The sequence below is a fragment of the Barbatula barbatula genome (assembly GCF_947034865.1).
Source record: "Barbatula barbatula genome assembly, chromosome: 24".
NCBI lineage: Eukaryota > Metazoa > Chordata > Actinopteri > Cypriniformes > Nemacheilidae > Barbatula > Barbatula barbatula.
This window is the reverse complement of record NC_136787.1, coordinates 10,470,366-10,491,074: the sequence shown is the minus strand read 5'-3', so window position 1 is coordinate 10,491,074 and position 20,709 is coordinate 10,470,366. Positions and strand designations below refer to the sequence as shown.

The 20,709-nt window shown below is 38.9% G+C and overlaps 1 protein-coding gene across 8 annotated transcripts in view; it reads right to left on the bottom strand.

Moving 5' to 3' along the window:
- Positions 1-16,565, bottom strand: part of kdm6bb (lysine (K)-specific demethylase 6B, b) — a 29,630-nt gene extending 13,065 nt beyond the window's left edge. For 2 of the 8 annotated variants that reach the window (XM_079449369.1, XM_079449376.1), the window contains exons 1-6: positions 9,170-9,642; positions 1,215-1,289; positions 978-1,101; positions 767-841; positions 478-676; positions 170-382 (exon numbers count right to left, since the gene is read on the bottom strand). In XM_079449369.1, coding sequence (XP_079305495.1) covers positions 170-382; positions 478-676; positions 767-841; positions 978-1,096 — 606 coding nt within the window. In that variant the 5' untranslated portion in view covers positions 1,097-1,101; positions 1,215-1,289; positions 9,170-9,642. Of the gene's footprint in view, positions 1-169; positions 383-477; positions 677-766; positions 842-977; positions 1,102-1,214; positions 1,290-3,700; positions 3,790-8,952; positions 9,643-11,849; positions 12,094-15,010; positions 15,199-16,005; positions 16,145-16,282 lie in introns of those variants that run through there. The other 6 variants (XM_079449372.1, XM_079449374.1, XM_079449370.1 and 3 more) reach the window with 6 other exon arrangements.
- Positions 16,566-20,709: the final 4,144 nt, after the last annotated feature.

Genomic DNA, 20,709 nt, shown 5'->3' with positions numbered 1-20,709 from the left:
GATCTTGAACTTTATAGCTTTAGAGGTACTGCTTCACATATTTATTGACAAATAAACATACATACATTTAAAAATTCCTGTTTTCCTCGTTTACGTTGTAAGGTTGTAGTAATATAAGAAAGAGCAACTGTTTTAACAAACTGTGGCTTCAGAGAGTACGACTCCTGACCTGGTGCGAGTTGTTGCTTCTATTCCTCTTGTTGGGACAATCATCTCGTGACGGGGATGAGTCACGGACGGAAGGTGAGACATTGTGAGAAGGTGGTGGCCGTTTGAGAGAAGGCCCTTGGAAAGTCCTGGACTTAGCCGATTGTGTATATTTCTCTCCTTGGGGTTGCGAGGGGCGCCCGGTGGGACGCTGCTGTTGGTTCAGATCCCCAAACTAGTGTGAGCGATAGGAAATTACATTAAGCAATTTAGAGTCTTGTTAATTCATGCTTTGCCCATTTCAGCGGGTACTTTGGGTAGGTCTCTTACCCTGTATGGCTGGCAACCGTGATTGTTGCTGCTAGAGAGGTGTTGTGGACAACCTGAGCTGTAGCTGTTTGGGGTGGTGCGCTCAGGGTTGTAATGTTTGTTCTGCAGTGGTCCGCAGCCCCGTGGGACCCTCTGCTCCTTTTCGATGCCTCTGTCTCTGGGGTGAGTGTGGGGCCTCTCCCTGTTGAAACCTGGAGGTCTGTTAACAAACAAAGGTGAATGTGACTAACAGTTAATACTGAAAGAAAACGTTGAATTGTTTTTATTATTTTGTTAATGTAGAAGAGACCTGTTGTTATATGTTTTGTTTGGGTAGTTTCTTCCTGCGGTGTAGTTTTGTGATGGGGATTGATAGGTCCCTCCACTGCATATGAAAATAGAAGAAATTATCATTTAACAGTTAAATAATCATTAAACAAATACTTGGAAACAGTAAACAAATACTTGGAAACAGTATTGAATTAACTGTTGGTTTTATTTTTAATACGAGTACTTCAGACCTGGAGTGGGGGGCCCAGTGTCGGTTGTGGCCTGGGGCCCATGATGCTCGGTTTGGCCCAGAAGCGGGGAAGGAGTCCCACGAGTTACGTCCAGAATACTGCTCTGCTATGTGATACATTCAGCCTGAGGTGAGACAAACACATAAACACACACACATACAAAAGCAATTATTGTAGCTGAGAACACTCCTGCTGAACTTTGTTCTGGTTAGAAGAAAGAATCGTATGAACACTCACCACACTGAAGAAACCCTTCACTGCAGAAATCAACAGAGACCACCGAACTTTCCTTTGCTTCCAATTTTAGCTTTTCTGCAAAGAAAGAGAGATGAGTTAGAAATAAGATGAATGAAAACATTTGGCTTCTAAAACAGTAATCTCTTCATTCAGTCCTGAAGACAGAAGAAAATGTGACTGGTATGTGCAAAATGTGCCATCACAATACTAGGATGTGGGTGGCTGCCACAGCATTGCTATATGGTTGCTAAAATATTCTCAATGTTTAATGTCTTGCTATGCAGTTGTGTCCCATATTATTCTGATCCTTATATATGGCTAAATTCCCACCTATGATTTATCAGTCTGTATGATTTTTTCCTGTGCATGTCAACATGCCACAATATCATATTCAAAGCACAAACAATATGGGAAATATTATGCTCTAGATTTGTCACAATGAAAGCCCAGTGAAAAAATACAACCTTTAAACCTGTTCATTTATAACACATTATGACTCAAAAACCTCATATTACAGGACCTTGCGAGAGCCTATTTTGATGGTTCTGTGTCTGAGCTATAAAGTACAGACCATCATATACAGGAAGTCTGACACACAAAGACAGCAAGTGGGAGAGCGAATAAAGGAAATCTTTAAGATGTGCTTTGGTAAATGACGGTGGGTATCAGTTTCCTAAGAGACTAGACTACTTGGCTCCATGGTAGCCACAAACAAACTATAGCTGCATTACGGTACACAACCATCTTTATCTGCCACTAAAGAGGTTATTTCAGGTCCTGGTTGCTGATTTGTTAATAACCAAACATTAACACCTCTTCACAGCTTAAACAACTTCCTCACCAAGCTACTATTTATATAATTGTAGTTGGTTATTTTTGCCACCGGCAACATTCTGTTACAGTCTAAATTTAAGGAACTAAACAGTAAAGGAACAGATAGCATAGGTATGTCTGTAAGATGTCTGCTAATGATCTGGAGGTCTGAAATACATCTGCTGCGTAAAACATCTGCTAAACGTCCTAGAAAGAGCAGTCTTGCATACATTCTAAATCATAAACATCTTACAGACATCGTCAAGATGTCTATATGACATTTGACAGCAGACCTCTCAGAGACGTATTGCAGACGAGCAAAAAAGAAAAATGCGTCTTGCAGATGTAAATGTTAATGCAGTCATCAAATAGATGTCTGCCAGATGTATGTGTGCTATCGGTGTATACAGTACACCATACATTCGGCCCAAGGATGGCATTTTACTTTGACAGCTAAAACACCGTCTTTAAAATGTCTTATTTGTGTGTGTGTACGTGTTTAGCTTTCTTTATGTGACTATAAACCAAAATATCAAGCATCTTGCATTGGAATATGTGTAACCTACAATGTACACACCAATTCACAGGCTTTTCTTTGTTTTATCTTTGCCTCACAAGCCGTACACCACCCAAGCCAGCTGTCCTTTATCATACAGTAGTAAAGAGCGCATGTGAGGTTACAGGAGGGCATGTGCGCTGTTTCAGGGCTGTGAATAATAAAGCTCTGCCAACAGTGTAAAACTCCAGTTGGACTTCCTCGTTCAGATCAGGACACATTTTAGCGCAAATGTTTCTGTTTGAGCTCTGTACATATTTGCAGCTCAAAAAAACATTAAAGTCTGTGGTTTTATAAACACTTAAAGGTCCAGTGTATAAAATTTTGCGGCGCCTAGCGGTGAGGCTTATTCCACCCTTCCCTTTTGAAGCACTACGGTGGCTGACACAGAACTAAGATGTTGTCATGTTATCACTTCTTTGCTGAAGGAAATAACCTATTAACGAAACACACTCTGAAGAGTAGTTTGTCTGTTTAGGGCTACTGTAGAAACAACACAGCAAATTCCATTTTATGGGGACATGTGGTGTATGTAGATAGAAAAAGTTCATTCTAAGGTAATAAAGACACAACACTTCATTATGTAAGGTCTTTATACGCCTCTGAACACATAGTTATATACAGTATATTAGATTGCATTGCGGTCAAGAGATCCTTCAAAAAAGGACACATAGCACCTTTAAGTGCCTGAACATTTTCACATTTGTTTATATTCCATTGTAAGCATTTCTATCTTACACATGCATGTCCTAGCAAAGAATCACAAACTGTTTTGAAGACAATAACGAGGAAAAAATGTAATGTTTATATCTCCTGCTTCTCAGATTCTGCTCCAGAATCCAGAAATAATACAAAAAGTATAAAAAAAATATACTGCATTATTCTCATACGTCTAACATTTCAAAAGATCTCAACACAAACTGTCCCAAACGGTGCTCGATGTTTCCAAAACACCAGGTTTGTAATCAGAGATCCTTAAACATAAAATCTACATGAACCATAACTGTGAACCGAAAGAGCACATTTTGAGCAATAAAACACGTAATACGCACATCATCAAATTCCAGTCGGTATAACAACGCATCAAACAGGTTGAGTTATATCAGATTACACAAACCTATTTCAGCTCAAAGCGGACCTCTACACCAGTGAGAAGGCAAAACACGACTATGCGAGGCTGATGCATGTGCGTGGGTTTTGAATGGCAATGTTTTACACATGTCTGTAGCCATGGAAACCCAGTGCACCGTTCTGTTGGAAAGGAAGTGGTTCTTACTTCCTGTGGAAACGTGACTCTGTAGTGCACTTGTGGTCGTGACCTTGCTCTGCTGAAAGATATCTTGCTTCTGAGCATCTGATACGTGGGAGGTTTCCCTGCATTCTCTGTATCGGGTTGTGAGAGTATTTGTTATAGGGATTATAGTTACAATGTAGTGAATTTACTCGAACACTGCGAATTAAATACATTTAAATGAAGGATTTAGTCTCGCCAGAAGAGGTTCTCTTCACAATAAGACATATTCCTTTGTTTCTTACACGGAGCATTAGAAACAGCCTATGCAGTGCAATTCATCTTAATTTTCAGTTCCCCCTAAGCCTGCTTTACTTAAAGAGACAGTTCACCCAGATATTTTGAGATGTCTCAGTGGTTTTGTGCCCATAGAATAGAAGTCAATGGGGTCCAATTTTGTTTGGTTACCACGTTCTTAAAAATATCTTCTTTCGTGTTCTGCAGAACTAAGGAAAGTAAAGTGAGTCCACAGTGCCTTTAACTTTTCAAAGAATTTTCTGCCAGGAACGCAGCCAAAACAAAAGCAAGTGTGCAGTGACTGTCTCTCTGAAACGCATATCTGAAGCGGGCAGCGGGCGACCACAGCGGGAATCAAACAGCCAGAAAGAAGAGAGGGAGAAGATAGGGGCGCCAGTGCAGTCGGGAGCAATGAGATTGTGTTACTGTCTGATGATATGTGAGAGAAAGTCAGACTGGATATTCTGCGAAAAGCCCTGTGCACACTGCAGACCTAAAGAAGAGCGACCGCACGAGGGGTTTCCTGTTTTAGCAAGCTAATTATGTTTGTTGTGTCTCTTTTTTGAAAAAAAAACGTACAGACGTAAAGTGTCTGGAAATATTATGCCATTTATATATGTACAGAACACTTAAAACCTTTGATTAATTTTCATTTTTAGAAAATGCCTGTGTAAATATGTTTGTGCATAGAGGAACTGTGAGAATTTGAGGTTTTCAAAATTTGTTTCAGTTTCAGAAGCAGAACGACATCTAGTTTCGAAATCATAATCATCAATATCATTTATATTTGCATATTTCACCTCAAGAGGGACTTTGTTGTGGAGAAAACATTAGAATTGAGCTGATGGGGGACCCTTAGTTTAACCACATAAAGTCTCGACTTTACTGTCGAACATCCAGATCGGTTTTTTTTCTTTGCGAGTGATTCTTATGGCTTTTGATGATAAAGTCTCTAAGAACCTACGTACTATCGCAGCTGCTGGAGTCGCGCTGGGTGGATTTGTGGGAGTCGATATCCAATCTGAGTTCGATAGTGACTTTTACACACATTTCATGTTACTCTTAATAAACAGATAGAGACAGAGTTGGGTCATTAAACACGGGCCGGCCAGGGACTCGTTTTATAGCAAAACGTTTTGAAAAGTCTGTTTGGGGAAAAGAATACAGGATACCTCATATAGGCATAAAGGTGTATATATATATTTCATTTTTAACGCCTCATTTGCGCCTTTATTCAGATTAAACAGTTCAAGAGCAATGATGTCAGATGACCTTGACCCCAAAGCGTGTTTTCACCTGCCTAGTTTGGCTTAATGTACAAATAGAAGCTGAATTTAATAACAAAACAACAATTTTGATATTCATTTAATATCAACAACAACTTTTTATTCTGCTCCTCAACCTAGTAACGTACAGTATGACTGCACATGTAGTGAACAAGGTGTAATGAAATACTTTGACCTTGAAAGCTCCGGGTCACTGTGAGGTTTTTATTATATAACAATTTGTTTTCACTGAAGAACAAAAATGATACAGCTTTGGAACAATGTGAGCATTCGAATATATTGCTTTATAATCCGTCCCCTTAAAGTGATAGTTCACCCAAAAAATGAAAATTCATTAATCATATTCTCACCCTTTTGTCATTTTAAACCAGTATGGCTTTCTTTCTTCCGCAGAAAACAAAAGAAGACAATTTGAAGAATGTTGTAAACTTGCATTGGTTTCGTGTCCATACAGTAGAAGTGAATGGGTGCCGCCGCCTTTCGGTTACCAACTTTCTTAAAAAAGATCTTATTTTGTGTTCTGCAGAAGAAAGAAAGTCTTTGAAATGACAAAAGGTTGAGTAAATAATGACAGATTTCTTTTTTGGGTTAACTACCACTTTGAAGGAGGGACTGTAACACATTTAAAGTTAAAGTTTAAGCATGTCCTTTCAAGCCTGTTATTCACGCAAAGCTAAATCAGCTCCTTCATAATAAGCGAATAAATAAAGCCAATAGGGACAACAGGTGACAGAGGGGCACGGTGGAGGGCAACGTTATCGCGAACCTGCGTCTACATCTTTTCTTTAATGAATAACAAACCATTGAAATCTCCCTCATATATTTATTTACATTTCAGTTATTGGTGATAGGGAGGTGGTCCGAGAGAGCTCACTGGAAACACACAGCTAGCTAGGCAGTGGGCAGTGACGTTTATTAGATCTGTGTTCAGCCATAATGGCAAAGATCATGATCACCAGCTATAATAACCACACTTCCTGTAGAAAAGTATTCACTAGAGCCCGGCATGCTATTATATTACGCACACACACACGCACACACAATCACATTAAGTACAGAAGGATCTCCTCTGTAGCCTACTTTTCAATTTAATTTGAGTTGTAGAGACTTGGATGAGACTTGGAGATTTATTGCAAAACGTTCGCGATCAGTCAAAGTACAGGATTAAGAATATGAGCAAAGAAAGTTAGAAAGAAACCACATGGAGCACAAGGACGGTGAAACGGAGCCGGAGAGGGAAACCGTTCACCCAAAAGTCCAAATAATCATTTACACCATATACAGAAAGCAAGTTATCATAAAAACGGTACAACTTGTGCAATGTCGTTGCTGTCCTTCCAAAACCTTGTATGTCCAAGTTCGCTGTTTTACTTTTTATTGTAAATGTTCTTACACCATGCAATTACTTTGTCTGAGAAACGTAACTATACGTTGTCTCTTCATAATATTTTTTCCAGTTATAGTGCCAGTCCTGCACGGGTCAAGTTTGATAAACCTGCACCCACAGTAATTCAAAGAACACCCGATGCGACCTAATACTTTAATTCCTTACCCGACCCTAACCGTTTGACAAAAATACTGCGACCCGAACCGCACCCGCATTACATCTACATGATTTAGTCAATACTAGGGCTGGGCAAAAAAGTCTACAAATCGATTAATCTTTGTGACGCTGTCGGTTCAATATCGATTCTCAAAAGCTGTGAATAATTTTTTTTCTTTCATATTTACGCAAGCACTGAACATTCATTACCGTCAATGTTATTGCTACTACTATCCACTAGATGTCACATTTCTTTTTACAACAGGTGGATGTTACAACACAGAGCATATCATTCATTCATACATTGCTCAATTAACATGGCGGATGCGGGTGTGTCATCAAATTTAACATCACCTTCACTTAAAAGGCAGCGGTTAATATGATGCAGCCCCTCTTTACAGCTAATTTTGTGTGTTATACTGTATCGTAAATGTAAAACAACCTGTTCCGTTTCAATATACCCAAGTGTGTTTAAAGTTTAATATTCAGGTTTGTGGCTCTGTAATGTGATATATATCGATCTTTTTAGAAATATCTATAGGATATGTATGCAATTTATAATCATTGACTTGAATCGAATCGAGAGCTTTTGAATCGGAATCTAATCGAATCGTCAGAATGCCCTAGTCAAACCCATTTATTTTCTCACGCAACAAGCAACAAAATAGTAGGAATTCCTGGTTAATGCATTTCTAAACATGGAGAACATCCACAAAAATATTGTTAGCCAAGATAATAGTATACTATTCTATATGTGATAAGCAATTTATGCAATGTGTTTTGATTTATGCAAAATTGGTTAAAAATAGCCTTTACTGTTCATGTGACAACAATAGTTTCCCTTACCCCTTTTCTGTAAAATTATACCAAAGCTGCTAAAGGCTAAGCTACCATCAAGGCTAAATAAAGCTTAATGCAGAATAAATGGACCAGGAGCATGATGAGCTAAAACGTTTATTTAAATTGTGAAAAGAGTATCGAGTCCTCACTATAGCTGTTTGTCAGTTGACTACAATGCTCAACGCTGAAAAGCGCGCAGCAGTTAGAAACCAGCTCTTCAGACAGAGCTTAAACACAAATAAGCACAGGACCGTGTAAAAGCAGCTTCGTATCTAAATAGTCTTAGCTACTGGATACGCGTTCAGCCCTCGCGACCCTCACCCAAACCACAAATCATACATGAATAATGATTCCACCTTTACATCAAATATTAGCAGGTACCCTTAAGTGCCCTCTCGCATGCATGACTCTGTGAAGCGGTCATGTTCCCAAATTGGAAATGTTTATCATAAGCACATCAAAGACCGTTCTGTCAAGATTTTAAGTAAATACTAACTTGCACGACGTTCCTGTGGCTCCAGAAGGCTTAAAGGGATACTCCACCCAAAAATAAAAAATCTGTCATCATTTACTCACCCTCAGATTGTTTCAAATCTATATAAATGTCTTTGTTCTGATGAACACAGAGAAAGATATGTGAAAGAATGTAAGCCATTTTCAGTTCTGGAACATCTACTACCGTAGTATGAACATTTTTATATTTAAAAAAATGTGTTCTGTTGAACACAAAATGAGATATTTTGAAAAATGTAGGAAAACAAAATGTTCTGGGGCATTACACGAGAATCAGTAAATGATGAAAAAAATTTCGCAATCCCTTTAAATAAAGTGCCTAAGCTATTCTAACCACTTTTTAGACACAACTATGGTGCTCTGCATTCTTTTTGCAGCTTGAAAATCTCTGCACACTGCAACTGCAAGCAACAAACAACATTTCCACATTTATACTCCGTAAGAGACAGTGAGTCTTCTGGTTTGGAACGACTTGCAAGAGATTTACTGCAAACCATTCACCGTCAGTCACGTTCGTGCACAAAGAATATGAGCGCAAGGAGCGAGGAGAATATCAAAGAGAAACAACACAGAGCACATAGACGGTAAAAGTGAGCCGGAGGGGCCGGTTTTTAAGTGTCTCAGAGTGTTTCTCCCCCGAGACTTGGAATAGCTCTTACCTTGCAGGTCAGAGAGAAACAAGGGCACGGCTTTGTGTTTTTCCACCGCTCAACCAAGTGCGTACTGTACCTTTAAATTTTTTTAACCTTAACCTTTTAAAACACAGGATGATAGCTCAGTGAAAACACCGCACACTCTCTCTCGCAAACACAGACATAAAAAAGAAGAGAGAGAGAGAGAGAGAGAGAGAGAGAGAGAGAGAGCAAGAGGACTTACTCACTAGATGCCACTGTCAATTCGGAAGTGAGCTTCTATTGTCGAAAAGGCGAATGTGTCTGGTCCATTTTGCCTTCTGCTCTCCCTGTCTCTCTCTCTCTTACATTTGCACACTCCTCTCTCGCCTTTCCCCCTCAGTAGACGGACAAAGAAAGAAACAGAATGGTCTGGTACGAGAAGGCAGAAAGAGAGACAGAGACGACGAACGAGTGCAAGAGTGGTGTTGAGTGAAGCTAGCCCAACCCCCTTCTACCAGCCAGCCAGCCAGTTTTTTTATTTTCCCTATACAGCCCCTCCCCCACCCACCATCACCTCTCTCTCCTTCATCCTCATTTCCCTTTCTCTCTCTCTCTCCACACCTAAAGAGTACAGTATGTGTTTCCTAGGAAACCAGTCATAAACTCAGCTCGCCGCACGCTGGCTCGATCCTACAGGAAACGTCCTCCCAAGTCTGACCTGACTTGCACGACCACAGAGAGTTAAAGCGTTTTCCCGAGGGAGATTACTTGCACTTGAGTCATTTCATTTGCAAGGCTGCTTACAAAGATGAATCCGTAGGTCTGCACTGTATGGGGTAACCGGTTCATTTTGTTGTTAGTTTGCACGGGTGTAAGTGTTGATAAGAGTACATTCCTGCTTCTGCATGTACCGCATACAAACATTACACTTGGAGTAAATAACAAGACAGTCTCCTCCCAATGGAAATCACAGCTGTCTGAGTGCTAACAAAGGATTCCTACTATGTTATTAACACTGAAGAGCACATGCCTTTAACGAAATACTTTGCAATAATTGTGCCCGTATGGCTAGTAACAAACAGAAATGAATATCAACAGCATCACTGATTACTTGTGGGTCGATTTAGAGTGACTTATTTCACTTTATTTTTAAGAAACTGTAACGAATGATTCTAACCTCAATGATAACTTTGCTAAATTTCCATATACCGTACAATGACAGTACCTATTCTCTTCTATTGTATGGACACAAAACCAATGGGTCCTGCCGTTTTTTGGTACCAACATTCCTAAAAATACTTTTTTTTGGTGTTCTGCAGAAGAAAGAAAGTCCTACGATTTTTGGGTGAACTGTCCCTTTAAAATCCGAGGTTTGGGATCAGACTGTTAAGACGTTTAATTTGCAGTTTTAAGGTGAACCCATTCAGCACCAGCAAGCCACCTCCTCAACCAACTTAATACACAGTTAGCTCTGAAACGATGGTGGTCCAGTAATGACAGTTTTCTCCGAACCGCAGATTCCCATATGAGGTTGTGAAGTGCTTGGGTTGGCAAAACTTTGAGATGTTTCCTAAACCAAGTATCATTCACTCTCGCACCATAATAACCACCACCAAAGTGTCTCACACAGCTGGACCACCGTGGTCCAAACCTGAACCAAACATAATGTTTCAATTTCCAGCTGAGCTGTGAGAAGAAAGGTGCACACAGTGTAAAGGAGCTGTTTAAAACAAGAAAGGCTAGATGATTTGTTGAATGTACATGGTTATAACAAAATGGATAGTTCAGTCAAAATTTTTAATTCTGTCATCTTTTAATTACCCTCAAAACCTCTATGACTCTTTGGTCTCCAGTGGTTTTGTGTCTATACAATGGAAGTCATTGGGGCCAATGTTGTTTGGTTATCAGCATCTTTATTCGTGTTCTGCAGAAGAAAGTCAAACAGGTTTGCAATGACATGAGGGTGAGTAAATGATGACCCAATATCATGTTGGGTAAACGGTCTCTTTTTTTACACAGATAAAAAGTCTAGATTTAGCACTAGTACATGTAATAAATGAAGGACAACGAGTGGAAGTTTTTATTGACAGGAGAGGAATTTTTATTCAGTCTTACTCAAGTAAACCGTCACAGTAGACGCTTGTGAGTCCTGACATAAACTGAATCTCATGTCTTCACAAATGTATACACAGTTACAAGAATGACTTCCTGTTTCTGTGTCATCCGTTTTCTCAGGTTCACCTCAGTCGACACACACTGATCTCCTTTAACTGACATCACGGTTTCATTCATTACAGCTCTACCTAATGACTGGAGTTAAGAGTCTATTTTTGGAAGGATGTTTTAGCAGCTCATGGTGTCTGCCTGTGGTAAAGCTCTAGTGAATTTAGGTCAGTATGTGGAAATGGCACGTGAGCCATTAAACCCCCTGCAGGACGGAGCAAACAATAGCCTTATTATATGGAGTTTATTATGGAGTATGGAGTAAATTGTGTTTTTACATAAACATAGTTCTGTTCAGAGCAGCCTTTTCTATGCAAGATGTAAGATTGTGGTTGACAAAAGGGTTTTCTAAAAACCGGGTGTGATTTGTAGTATACCCCTTTTGTGACAGTCTGAGCCAAACCTAGCAGGACGTGGGGTTTGTAATCGCATGCTGGCATTTATTTCATTGCACGGAACAAGAAAGCCAGTGTATGCAATACGCTTAGTTACAGTTGCCGGCCATGTTAGGCGGTGATGCATCTGTAATGCAACACCACACACATTGCACACACACACACATGCACGCAGACACGCTGTTGTCACGATAATAAATGACTGCTTTAGTGCCGATCCATGTGCACGTAATACACTCATACACATACACAGAACACATGCAAATACCACACAAAACACATTCCCTATAAAAAGCAGTCATGCCTTTCAAATTCGTTTCTTACCTCCTCTTCTTTTCCTCCACCTCCTTATCGTGTCCTGTTCCCTTTCTCACTCAATGTTATTCAAATCTTTCCTCTCCCTTCACAAATCAATCCTGTCGCCTCTGTAGCCCAACTTCTCTCCTCCCTCTTTCCCCTTTTCTCTCCTTTCTCTGATGCTCAGATGTTCACAGCAGACTCATCCACGTGCAGAGCCCGGGGCCGGGCCGCTGCTCATGCGCCGTTCACAGCTGTCAATCATCCGGCCCAGCCAATCGGAAAAGGGCAGTGTGTCAGTCAAAAGACACCAGCAAATATGAGCCCAGGAGGCGGGGCGAGTGTTGAATGAAGTGGGAGAGAGTGTGTGCGTCTGCTGTGTATGTGTGTGTTTTGGATTAAGGCCAACACACTACGTGCTATTTTTAAACCTCACTGTAGGGTGGCACAAGACTCTATTTTATGGAAGAACCGGGTGTATTTCCAAGCTTCAAAAAGATAAAAAAACTTCAATAAAAACAGATTAATTTGAGAAACAGGAAGCTGTTTAGTATTAGAACTGCTGGTGTTTTCATTTAACAGACTTGTTAAGTAGCAGTAAATGTAGTCGCTACAAGATTTTATCATGCACCACTGATAATGTACCTGACTAACAATCCTAGCTCAACCTTAAACTAAAACGATATATAAAAATGTTGCTTCTCGACAATAAACAAATAAAAGAGTTTACATTATATTGCATCAGAATACCCAACCTGATTAACCCACCAGAGAAATATTTTTCACTCCAGGAAAATATGAATGATGCTTGACCAAGCATAGCTTGCCGACATGCTAGAGTGTTCTGGGTGGTTGCCAGGGCACTGCTATCCGGTTGCTATGGTGTTCTAAGTGGTTGCGTACTGGTGCATGCCAAATTAGCCCCTTCACAACTCTATATTATCTTCTGGCCGTTCATCAATAGGATTTTCCATCTATTTTCTCATCCACCGATATCATAATTCTGATCATTATGAAAAATAATAGTACGGTTTAACAAGCCACGCCATCATTCATAGCACGAATTGTGCGGGAGGAGTACGACGAAGCAACATTTTACGAAAAAATATGAATGGTAATGCTTAGCAACCTTTGTAATATAATAAAAATAGAAGATGGAGAAGGGAAGTTAAGTGAGGAAAGGAGGGGGTGGGATGGGAGGGGAGAGGAGGAGGAAAGGAGCGATGACTGCATAGGAGAGGAGTGAAAAAGAGGAAGAAAGGCGGGATGATACATGAATAATAGACGTACGGGATGGGACGCAAAATCTTGTGCAGTGTGGGCACTATCTGGTCACAGCTGACTAGACCCACCGCTTGAGACTGAGGCAGTAAGGCAGCGGGTGAGAAGGGGGGGGGGGTCTTGCCTACGTGACTTTCTGTGCATCCCACTTGTACCATCTGCATCCCTCTTTCAAAAGAGGAGAGAGCACGCATAGTAAAATGGACAACTATTTTGACACACAGACAGAAAAAGTGCATCACAGGAACATAAGAAATGAGAAAGATTCCTGTCTGACCGCCCATAGCAACAGCACCGGTGCTGCTCAGTCTCCATTGGACAAGTGAGCCGGTTGCATGATACACTAATGTCGGCATACCAGCCAATCAGAGGCACGGTCTGGCTGAGCTGGATTCCATGCTCACCATGGTAACAGAACTACTCACTTGAGTCAGTAAAACATGAAGTTTGACATTCATGAACCACATGTGATCGCAGGCTCCATGCGAAGACAATAACCAGATGTCATAAATCAACAGTGTTTCTGTGTGCATGTGTTGTGTGGTAGCAAATACAAAAGTCAGACTCATGCTGTGTGATGCGTAAAATAGCTTACTGTCATTTCATTGGTGCCACAGATCCATAAAAGATGAATCTAGTTTTGAGTGACAGTATACTGTTTCATATCTATGGCTTTGAATGACAGTGGATTTTGATATTTTCTGAAAGAAACCACTTGTCTGTGCATAAAACTGCCGGCATGATGTGTTGCAGACGATTGCCAGGGAGCTGCTTTGCAGTTGCAAAGGTGCTGTTAGAGCACACTGTTTTTACGTATGCAGTTGCTAGGCTGTTTTGTGAGGTTGCTAGGGTGTTTCTAGGGTATTCTGGGTGGTTGAGTAGGTGTCAGAGACATTTATCATTCGAGATTTTGCACGGATCTCTTTATCTATGGGGCTTTTTAAACATCTGCAAGGTAAGATTCATGTCCAGTTGCTTAGAAATGGAAGAGCAGTCTCCACAAGACACCACAAAATGTCAGGAGGTCGTGTCATCGCAAAATGATACAGGAAGAGCACACTAAACCTTAGGGGATGGTTTCCCAGACTGGGCTTAAAGGGATATTTCCCTACCAAATCAAAATTTCCCCATGTTTAACTCTAATTGAACACGGTTTTCTTCAGGAAGAAGCGAATCAATGCGTTTCGATGCGTTTGTTTAAGAGGAATATCCATATTGAGAGCGCTTTTAAATTTGATGTCCGTCATCTCTCGAGTGCACATGAAGAAGAGGCTTGTTCTTCTGGCAGATGACGCAGGCATGATGTAAGTTCCGGTGACGAACGCTGCATTTTTACTTTTAAGCCACTAGGATAGTGTCTACTCTGGCAGGAGATTTCATCACCGTCATTTGGTAGTGAAATATCCCTTTAAGACTAGTCCTAGACTAAATTAAATTCTAAAATCTAAACTGAAAACAGCTTGCACTGACATCACTTCACTACAAATCAGCGCAATTGTTTCATCATGCAAAATGCACACAAGTAATGTTTCTGTTGAACATGTTTGTAATAACTACGTCAATGTCGTAACTGAACTAAGGCCTAAATCATGGTTTAATCTAATCCTTGTCTGAGGACACCACCCCTAAATGTGAAATGCATGTTTTAACATCCACCATTTAATATACTACACTGTTTTGTCTCTTATAATACATTTGTGCATAATAATCACTGAAATGTTGTAAGACAATAAATAAGAAAAACTGATGAAAACTGATAATCAGAGTCATCAATATAATTCACATTGCCGTTTCTCCTTTCTCCAGTCATGCATGAACATGTTCAACAGTGAAACATGTTTTCTAGTATCATAATCTTTTAACTCTGATGTAACTGTGACTATTGGTCAGGCGAGTTAAAGACCCACCTCTTCTTTATGATGATTGGTTCTCCCAGCTGTTAAGCTTTCCCTGTTCTCTTTTGGACAGAATCTCCTGACAGGTTGGTGCCATTGTCGCATTCCCACTGGCTGCAGATGCATTAGATTTAGTGACATCACTTTCCTTCCCACTGCAGACATAAAGGAAGAGTCACAGCTGCTGGACAGCTGGGAAGCTGTGTAATAAAGAGAGAGAGAGAGAGAGAGAGAGAGAGAGAGAGAGAGAGAGAGAGAGAACCTATAATATTTTGCTCCAGTAGAAGTGATCTGATAGGATGAGAAATGCAAAATTCTATATATTTTAAACAAGCAATAATAAATAAACAAATAGTAACGAATAAGAAATAATATTTAAATAATGTCAACAGAAATAAAATGGCAAAAAAAGATACAACAATGTCTAGAACGTGCACACACTATTCGATTCCCATAATAAAAACTGACATGAGCCATGTCTCGTTTCGTAAGGCTGTTTCCTCGTGTCCTCCAGAGGTATCATCCTCTAAAGGATGCGTTATACGGATTATCAATTTAGAATTAAACGAGACGTGCTTCCTAGGGGAAGAACCGCGTTGCTATGACAACATGTTGCACTCACACACCTGTCAAATTAATTTAAATGATTTCTACATGATTTTAAAAGGTAAAAAGTTGGTCACGTCTACCCTTAACAATGCCAAAAGAGTTAAAAAAATTACCATTTTTGACTTACTGTTATAAAACGTTTGAAATCACCAAGCACTTGTAAACCTATTTACTATATCTGCCTGCTGAGATAAAAAAAAGCAAAACGAATTTGTTAATATTCAAACACCACATATTTGATTGAACGTGCAACTGTTGCCATTTACTCAAATAAAAACAGACGTTTGCCGACCCAAATCATTTTGGATTATCTCTAGCAAGGAAGGATGCACCTCATGTGTCCTCCGAATTCTCGTGAAAGTAGGTCGCATTAGAAGGGCGACTACGGAGTGTCCTACCTGCTTTTACGAAGCGAGACAGCCTTGATGACGTAGCAGGCTTCAAATAAGCCCTCCGGAGTACACAGCCCACATGGATGCAAGGCCACCTGGGCAAACATCGTCTCCATTTTTTCATGTGGTCAAATACTGCCATCTGCTGTCGTGTGCGTTAAACAACACAGTTTTATAAGTGTGACGTTTGATGTTGTTACTCGTTACATTACATGATAACTAAACCTTGAGCCCGACTAGTTAGTTGCCAACCCGTCTGCTCAAAATACATTCAAAATCTTACCTGCGGAAGGAGCTACAAACAGTTCTTGTCCTTGTTTGCTGATGAGGAAACGCATAACTGCGCAGTTTAATTCCTCGAAGCCTCCATCCACCTGTAATACCTCCATCTGTGCGTTTATCCTCCATCGGAGCTCAAACTAGAGGACGTGTTACTGAGAGCCGCTTTACTTTTACTGAGCACGAGCTGCGTTGAGTCACTGAATGACGCCAGTGCGATTCATCCCACGCGCGCTATTGTTACTTGAGCTCGCGATGATGGGCTCAGTGCACGAGCTCCTGCTCCTAAGGTGCGCGCATATTGATTCATAATTACAACATGACCCCGAAAAAATAGCATAAAACATATAACAATGTTTTTAAGATTAGCTTTTTATTTTACATTGTATATTTAATTGTATTTTTAAATTAAAAAGTTGTAAAAGTATTTTTATTTCCGTTGGGGGCAGTACCAGAACATGAGACTGTTTATAACAGCGGCCCACAAGGTTAGCATTGGCCAACTAACGTTAGAAACGAAAGAAGACACAACAAAGCCAATAATAATACAATACAGCGAAATAAATTAATTGAATAAAAACAGCTGAAAAGAAAATATAAATGGTTTTACTACAGTAACCAGTCATCTTGAAATATGTTCAGTTTATTGTAATAAAACACAGATATTCAGTGTTTATGGTGTTCTATTATCCGTTTGTGTGGGGAAATAAGGAAGACCGTTCAAAGTTAGAGCAAAACTGTGATATAATAACGTAATGAAAGTATTATTGACAAATAATTTGTTATTAAGTACATTGCAACATAATGAAGGCATTGACACAATGTTATATAACAAAACCATTTTAATGGCGATTTCAATTTAAGGTTCACTGTCTCTTTCACTCTCAAGATCTTAAAAAGAGAAAACTAAAGGATTAATGATTTTCTCTTCTAAAATATATTTTTAGGCTAAACATCGCTTCAAAGCCACGCGGTTTACGATGTTTTAGTGACTTTTTTATTCGGCAAGTTGACGCCACCCGATACTGACTGATGTCACAGCCTCGATGACTGAATCACTGCCGTCTTCTGACACATCGGATAAAACTCAGGCTTTAATAAATTGTTGCGTTGGTATGAGCTCGTTGTATACTGGCGTTCACCGGGGTGCTGCTTTTGACAAAATAGTTAAATAAACAATGGCGCAAACGAGCGTCTCTTGTGCGTTTCGTGTGAAAAAAACGTGTTTCTTAATGTGAAACCCCACAGACTGATGAGAATGCGCGACATTTTTTCAATGTGCGACGTGCGTGACAAGTGGTGAAAATACTGTGCGGTACAACGCAAAGCGAGGCAGACCATCTAACAGGTAACTATGGCAACAGGTGAAACCTATATTGGTGGACAGACCAACATAATATAAAAACATAACAAAAACTCGCTACCAGAAGTGAAAGCCGACATATCATTTAATACGGTTTCATGGGACGCACGCGCCTGATCTATAATATATCTATTAGGCCGAATATGTTTTGAATAATTCATTTGACATGTTATGCTGTAATGTATGGAATAATGTTTTTATTGTATGTTAATTTTATTAAATCAAAAACATTTGAATGGCTCGTGTAACTTTGTCGCATTTATATTTAGCCAAGCAACGGTTCTTCTACTGGTCACCCCAAAATATGTTTTAACCTGCTAGCTAATTTAATTTAATTGTTATTTATTTTGCTTGTTGTCAGAAATAATCTGCAGTGACTCTCTTCGTGTATGTGTACCGGAAGCTAAATCTGGACCACAAAAGTGCGCATGCGCACTAAGGTTTGTTTATGTTGTTGCTTTTTAAACCATCTATAAACAAACCCTTGTATGTTTTGCTAGCTGTCTCTATCTTCCTGCTTCTTACACACAAATCTGAAAGAGTAGTTCAAATGTATATGTGCTTCATAGACAGTAGGCCTGACCATTGTGTGCGCAGTTCCCATTACATTCTTTATCAAGAAAACACATTCAGGACTTGTATAACAAGTATAACAGACAATCTACGACTGTTGATCAGTCATCATTTAATTAGACGTATACATATCACTTTTTTATTTTACCAACCACTGGTTACACAAGCATAAAATCAATGGGTTTCTCATGGCTTATGCTCATTTCGTATTAATCAAATATTTCATTTAACATTTGTGAGTGCCGCAGTCAGGACGGCAGTGCAAATGCAGCTGGATAAACATGGAGATTTTCTCACTTTGTATTGCTGGGATGCCGTTGTCATGGTAGTGCACGAAGAAGAGAAGTACAAGCGCTTCAGCAAATGAGAAAGAGCCTCTCCAAGAGACATGCAAGCTCTTGACCTTCAGAACAAACGAGAACGAGATCACAGCTATACACACACACACACAAATATATAACATTTATTCAAACAGAATGACTTTCCTGTATGACTTCCTTCTGCAGAACACAAAAGAAGATATTTTGAAGAATGTTGGTAACAGAAAGCCGTTCCCATAGACTTGCATTGGTGCATTGACTTGCATTTGTGTAACAACAATAGGTTTATTTTTAATAATCATAGCAAGTTAATCTTTCATGTATAAGGTTGTTTATATGAATACAACCGTATTCATATCTTTCTCTTGCATCCAAACTTTAAATGCAGGATTGTTTGTTTGTTTACAGTATTCAGTTTTTTATAAGATGCAGCCACAGCTCTATGGAAAAAACATTTTGCCTGTAGTCCTTGATATGTTTTACATATAGTTTGGAAAACAAATTTGTGACACGATTTCCACTTCAAGTTTCTGTATTTTAATCTGCTTCCAACTCATATATCCTTCACTAGGGGGTGCTATGACTCTTTGCTTGGTGTGTCTTGCAATGCCTTGATGAATTGTCTAATGCCTTACACAATATAATGCCTTACAAAATTTTTCAATTTTCAGTTAGGCCTTTCTTTAGATTTGCCGATTGGTGATTGAACCGAGACTTTTTGTCTTTTTTAACTTTAAGCAGATTAATAAAAAAAACAGCTGGATTTGGTATTAAAATTTATTTGAAGGCGTATAGTCAGAGAGCAAAAGGACACTTAGTTTTTATGGCCCAGCTTTAAGTCACCAGTTATTGCAGTCAAGAAGAAACAAATGATCATTATATTTTATTTACTGTAGAGCTAGTGTAATGTCATCCATCAATTAGAGGACACAGCAACACACCAGATCAGCGACGATTACTGTTATACCATCAGATGTGTCATAATAGATGTCTCATAATGGATTTTTCACAGTTTAATTTAGTGGCATTGTGTATTTTCTAACAGCTTTATTGAAGATAATTTAAGAGCCACTATATTGTAAGGCTTCATTTTAGATTTATTGCTTGCACTGTTTGTTTTTTCCTCACGTGGCTTATATTATTATCTAAAAACATAATTCACTTTTAATTAAAATATTTCTGTAATTGGATATCAATAGCATAATTTATTATCATCATTTAAATCTCGGTAAACGCACTGAAAAATAAACAAGCTTGTCAAAAAGCACAGATGAAAATGTGTGATTCTGATTTGCATGATAGAACATGAAAACAGAGAACAAGTTCTTTCCAAATGTTTGACAGGCGCGCCATATGTTTGGTAGTTATGATGCCATCATGAAAGCAGATCAGCTCAGCTATTTCTGCTGCTGGTCATATGGCTCACATCAGCTTTTTGGACACAGCTGGCTGAGGTCGAACTCTCTTTCCTCTCATCGCAACATGCTGACAGAAAGTTTTTCAGCCCTATGTTATGCCAAACATATTAGACACGTGAGGGTCATGGTTTGAGAGGAATAAGTGACAAGACTTTATCACTTTTTTGGCAAACTCACATTATGATCTTAAATTCACTATAAAAATAAAACATTTTTAGCAGTAGTCCCATTTTATTTTTATTTATTGTCTTTTATATGTACATTTTAAGTATATTAAACCTATTTGAACAACTAAAATCTGCTTTGTTTCTGATTAAATACCTTAAACGTTACCACAAAAATAATTTTGTAAACATTGAATTTTAACAATATTTTACTGCAAAAGTACAAGTATTGTTTTGTATATTATATGAGAATTCCCCTATTAAATATCTGGGAATTCATATTGATATCTATTTAAATCTTCTATTTAAACCTTAATTTTAGAATCTTTGCGATCTGAATCTGGAAATGAAGTTAAAAAGTTAAAGAAATTTTTTCTGATTTACTGTATCAACGTAAATTCATCGTACAAAATGTCCAGAAATTTTATATTTAACATTTTAAAATATGTTTTTGGATAAAATGTAATATTGATCAAATAAGGCCTGTCAAGGAGAGTGTAAAAAGCTTTAATTTCAATAATAAAAAACTTTCATTTCAGTATTATAATTAATATTTAGTAATTCAAATATTCTGTTAGTAAATAATAATAACT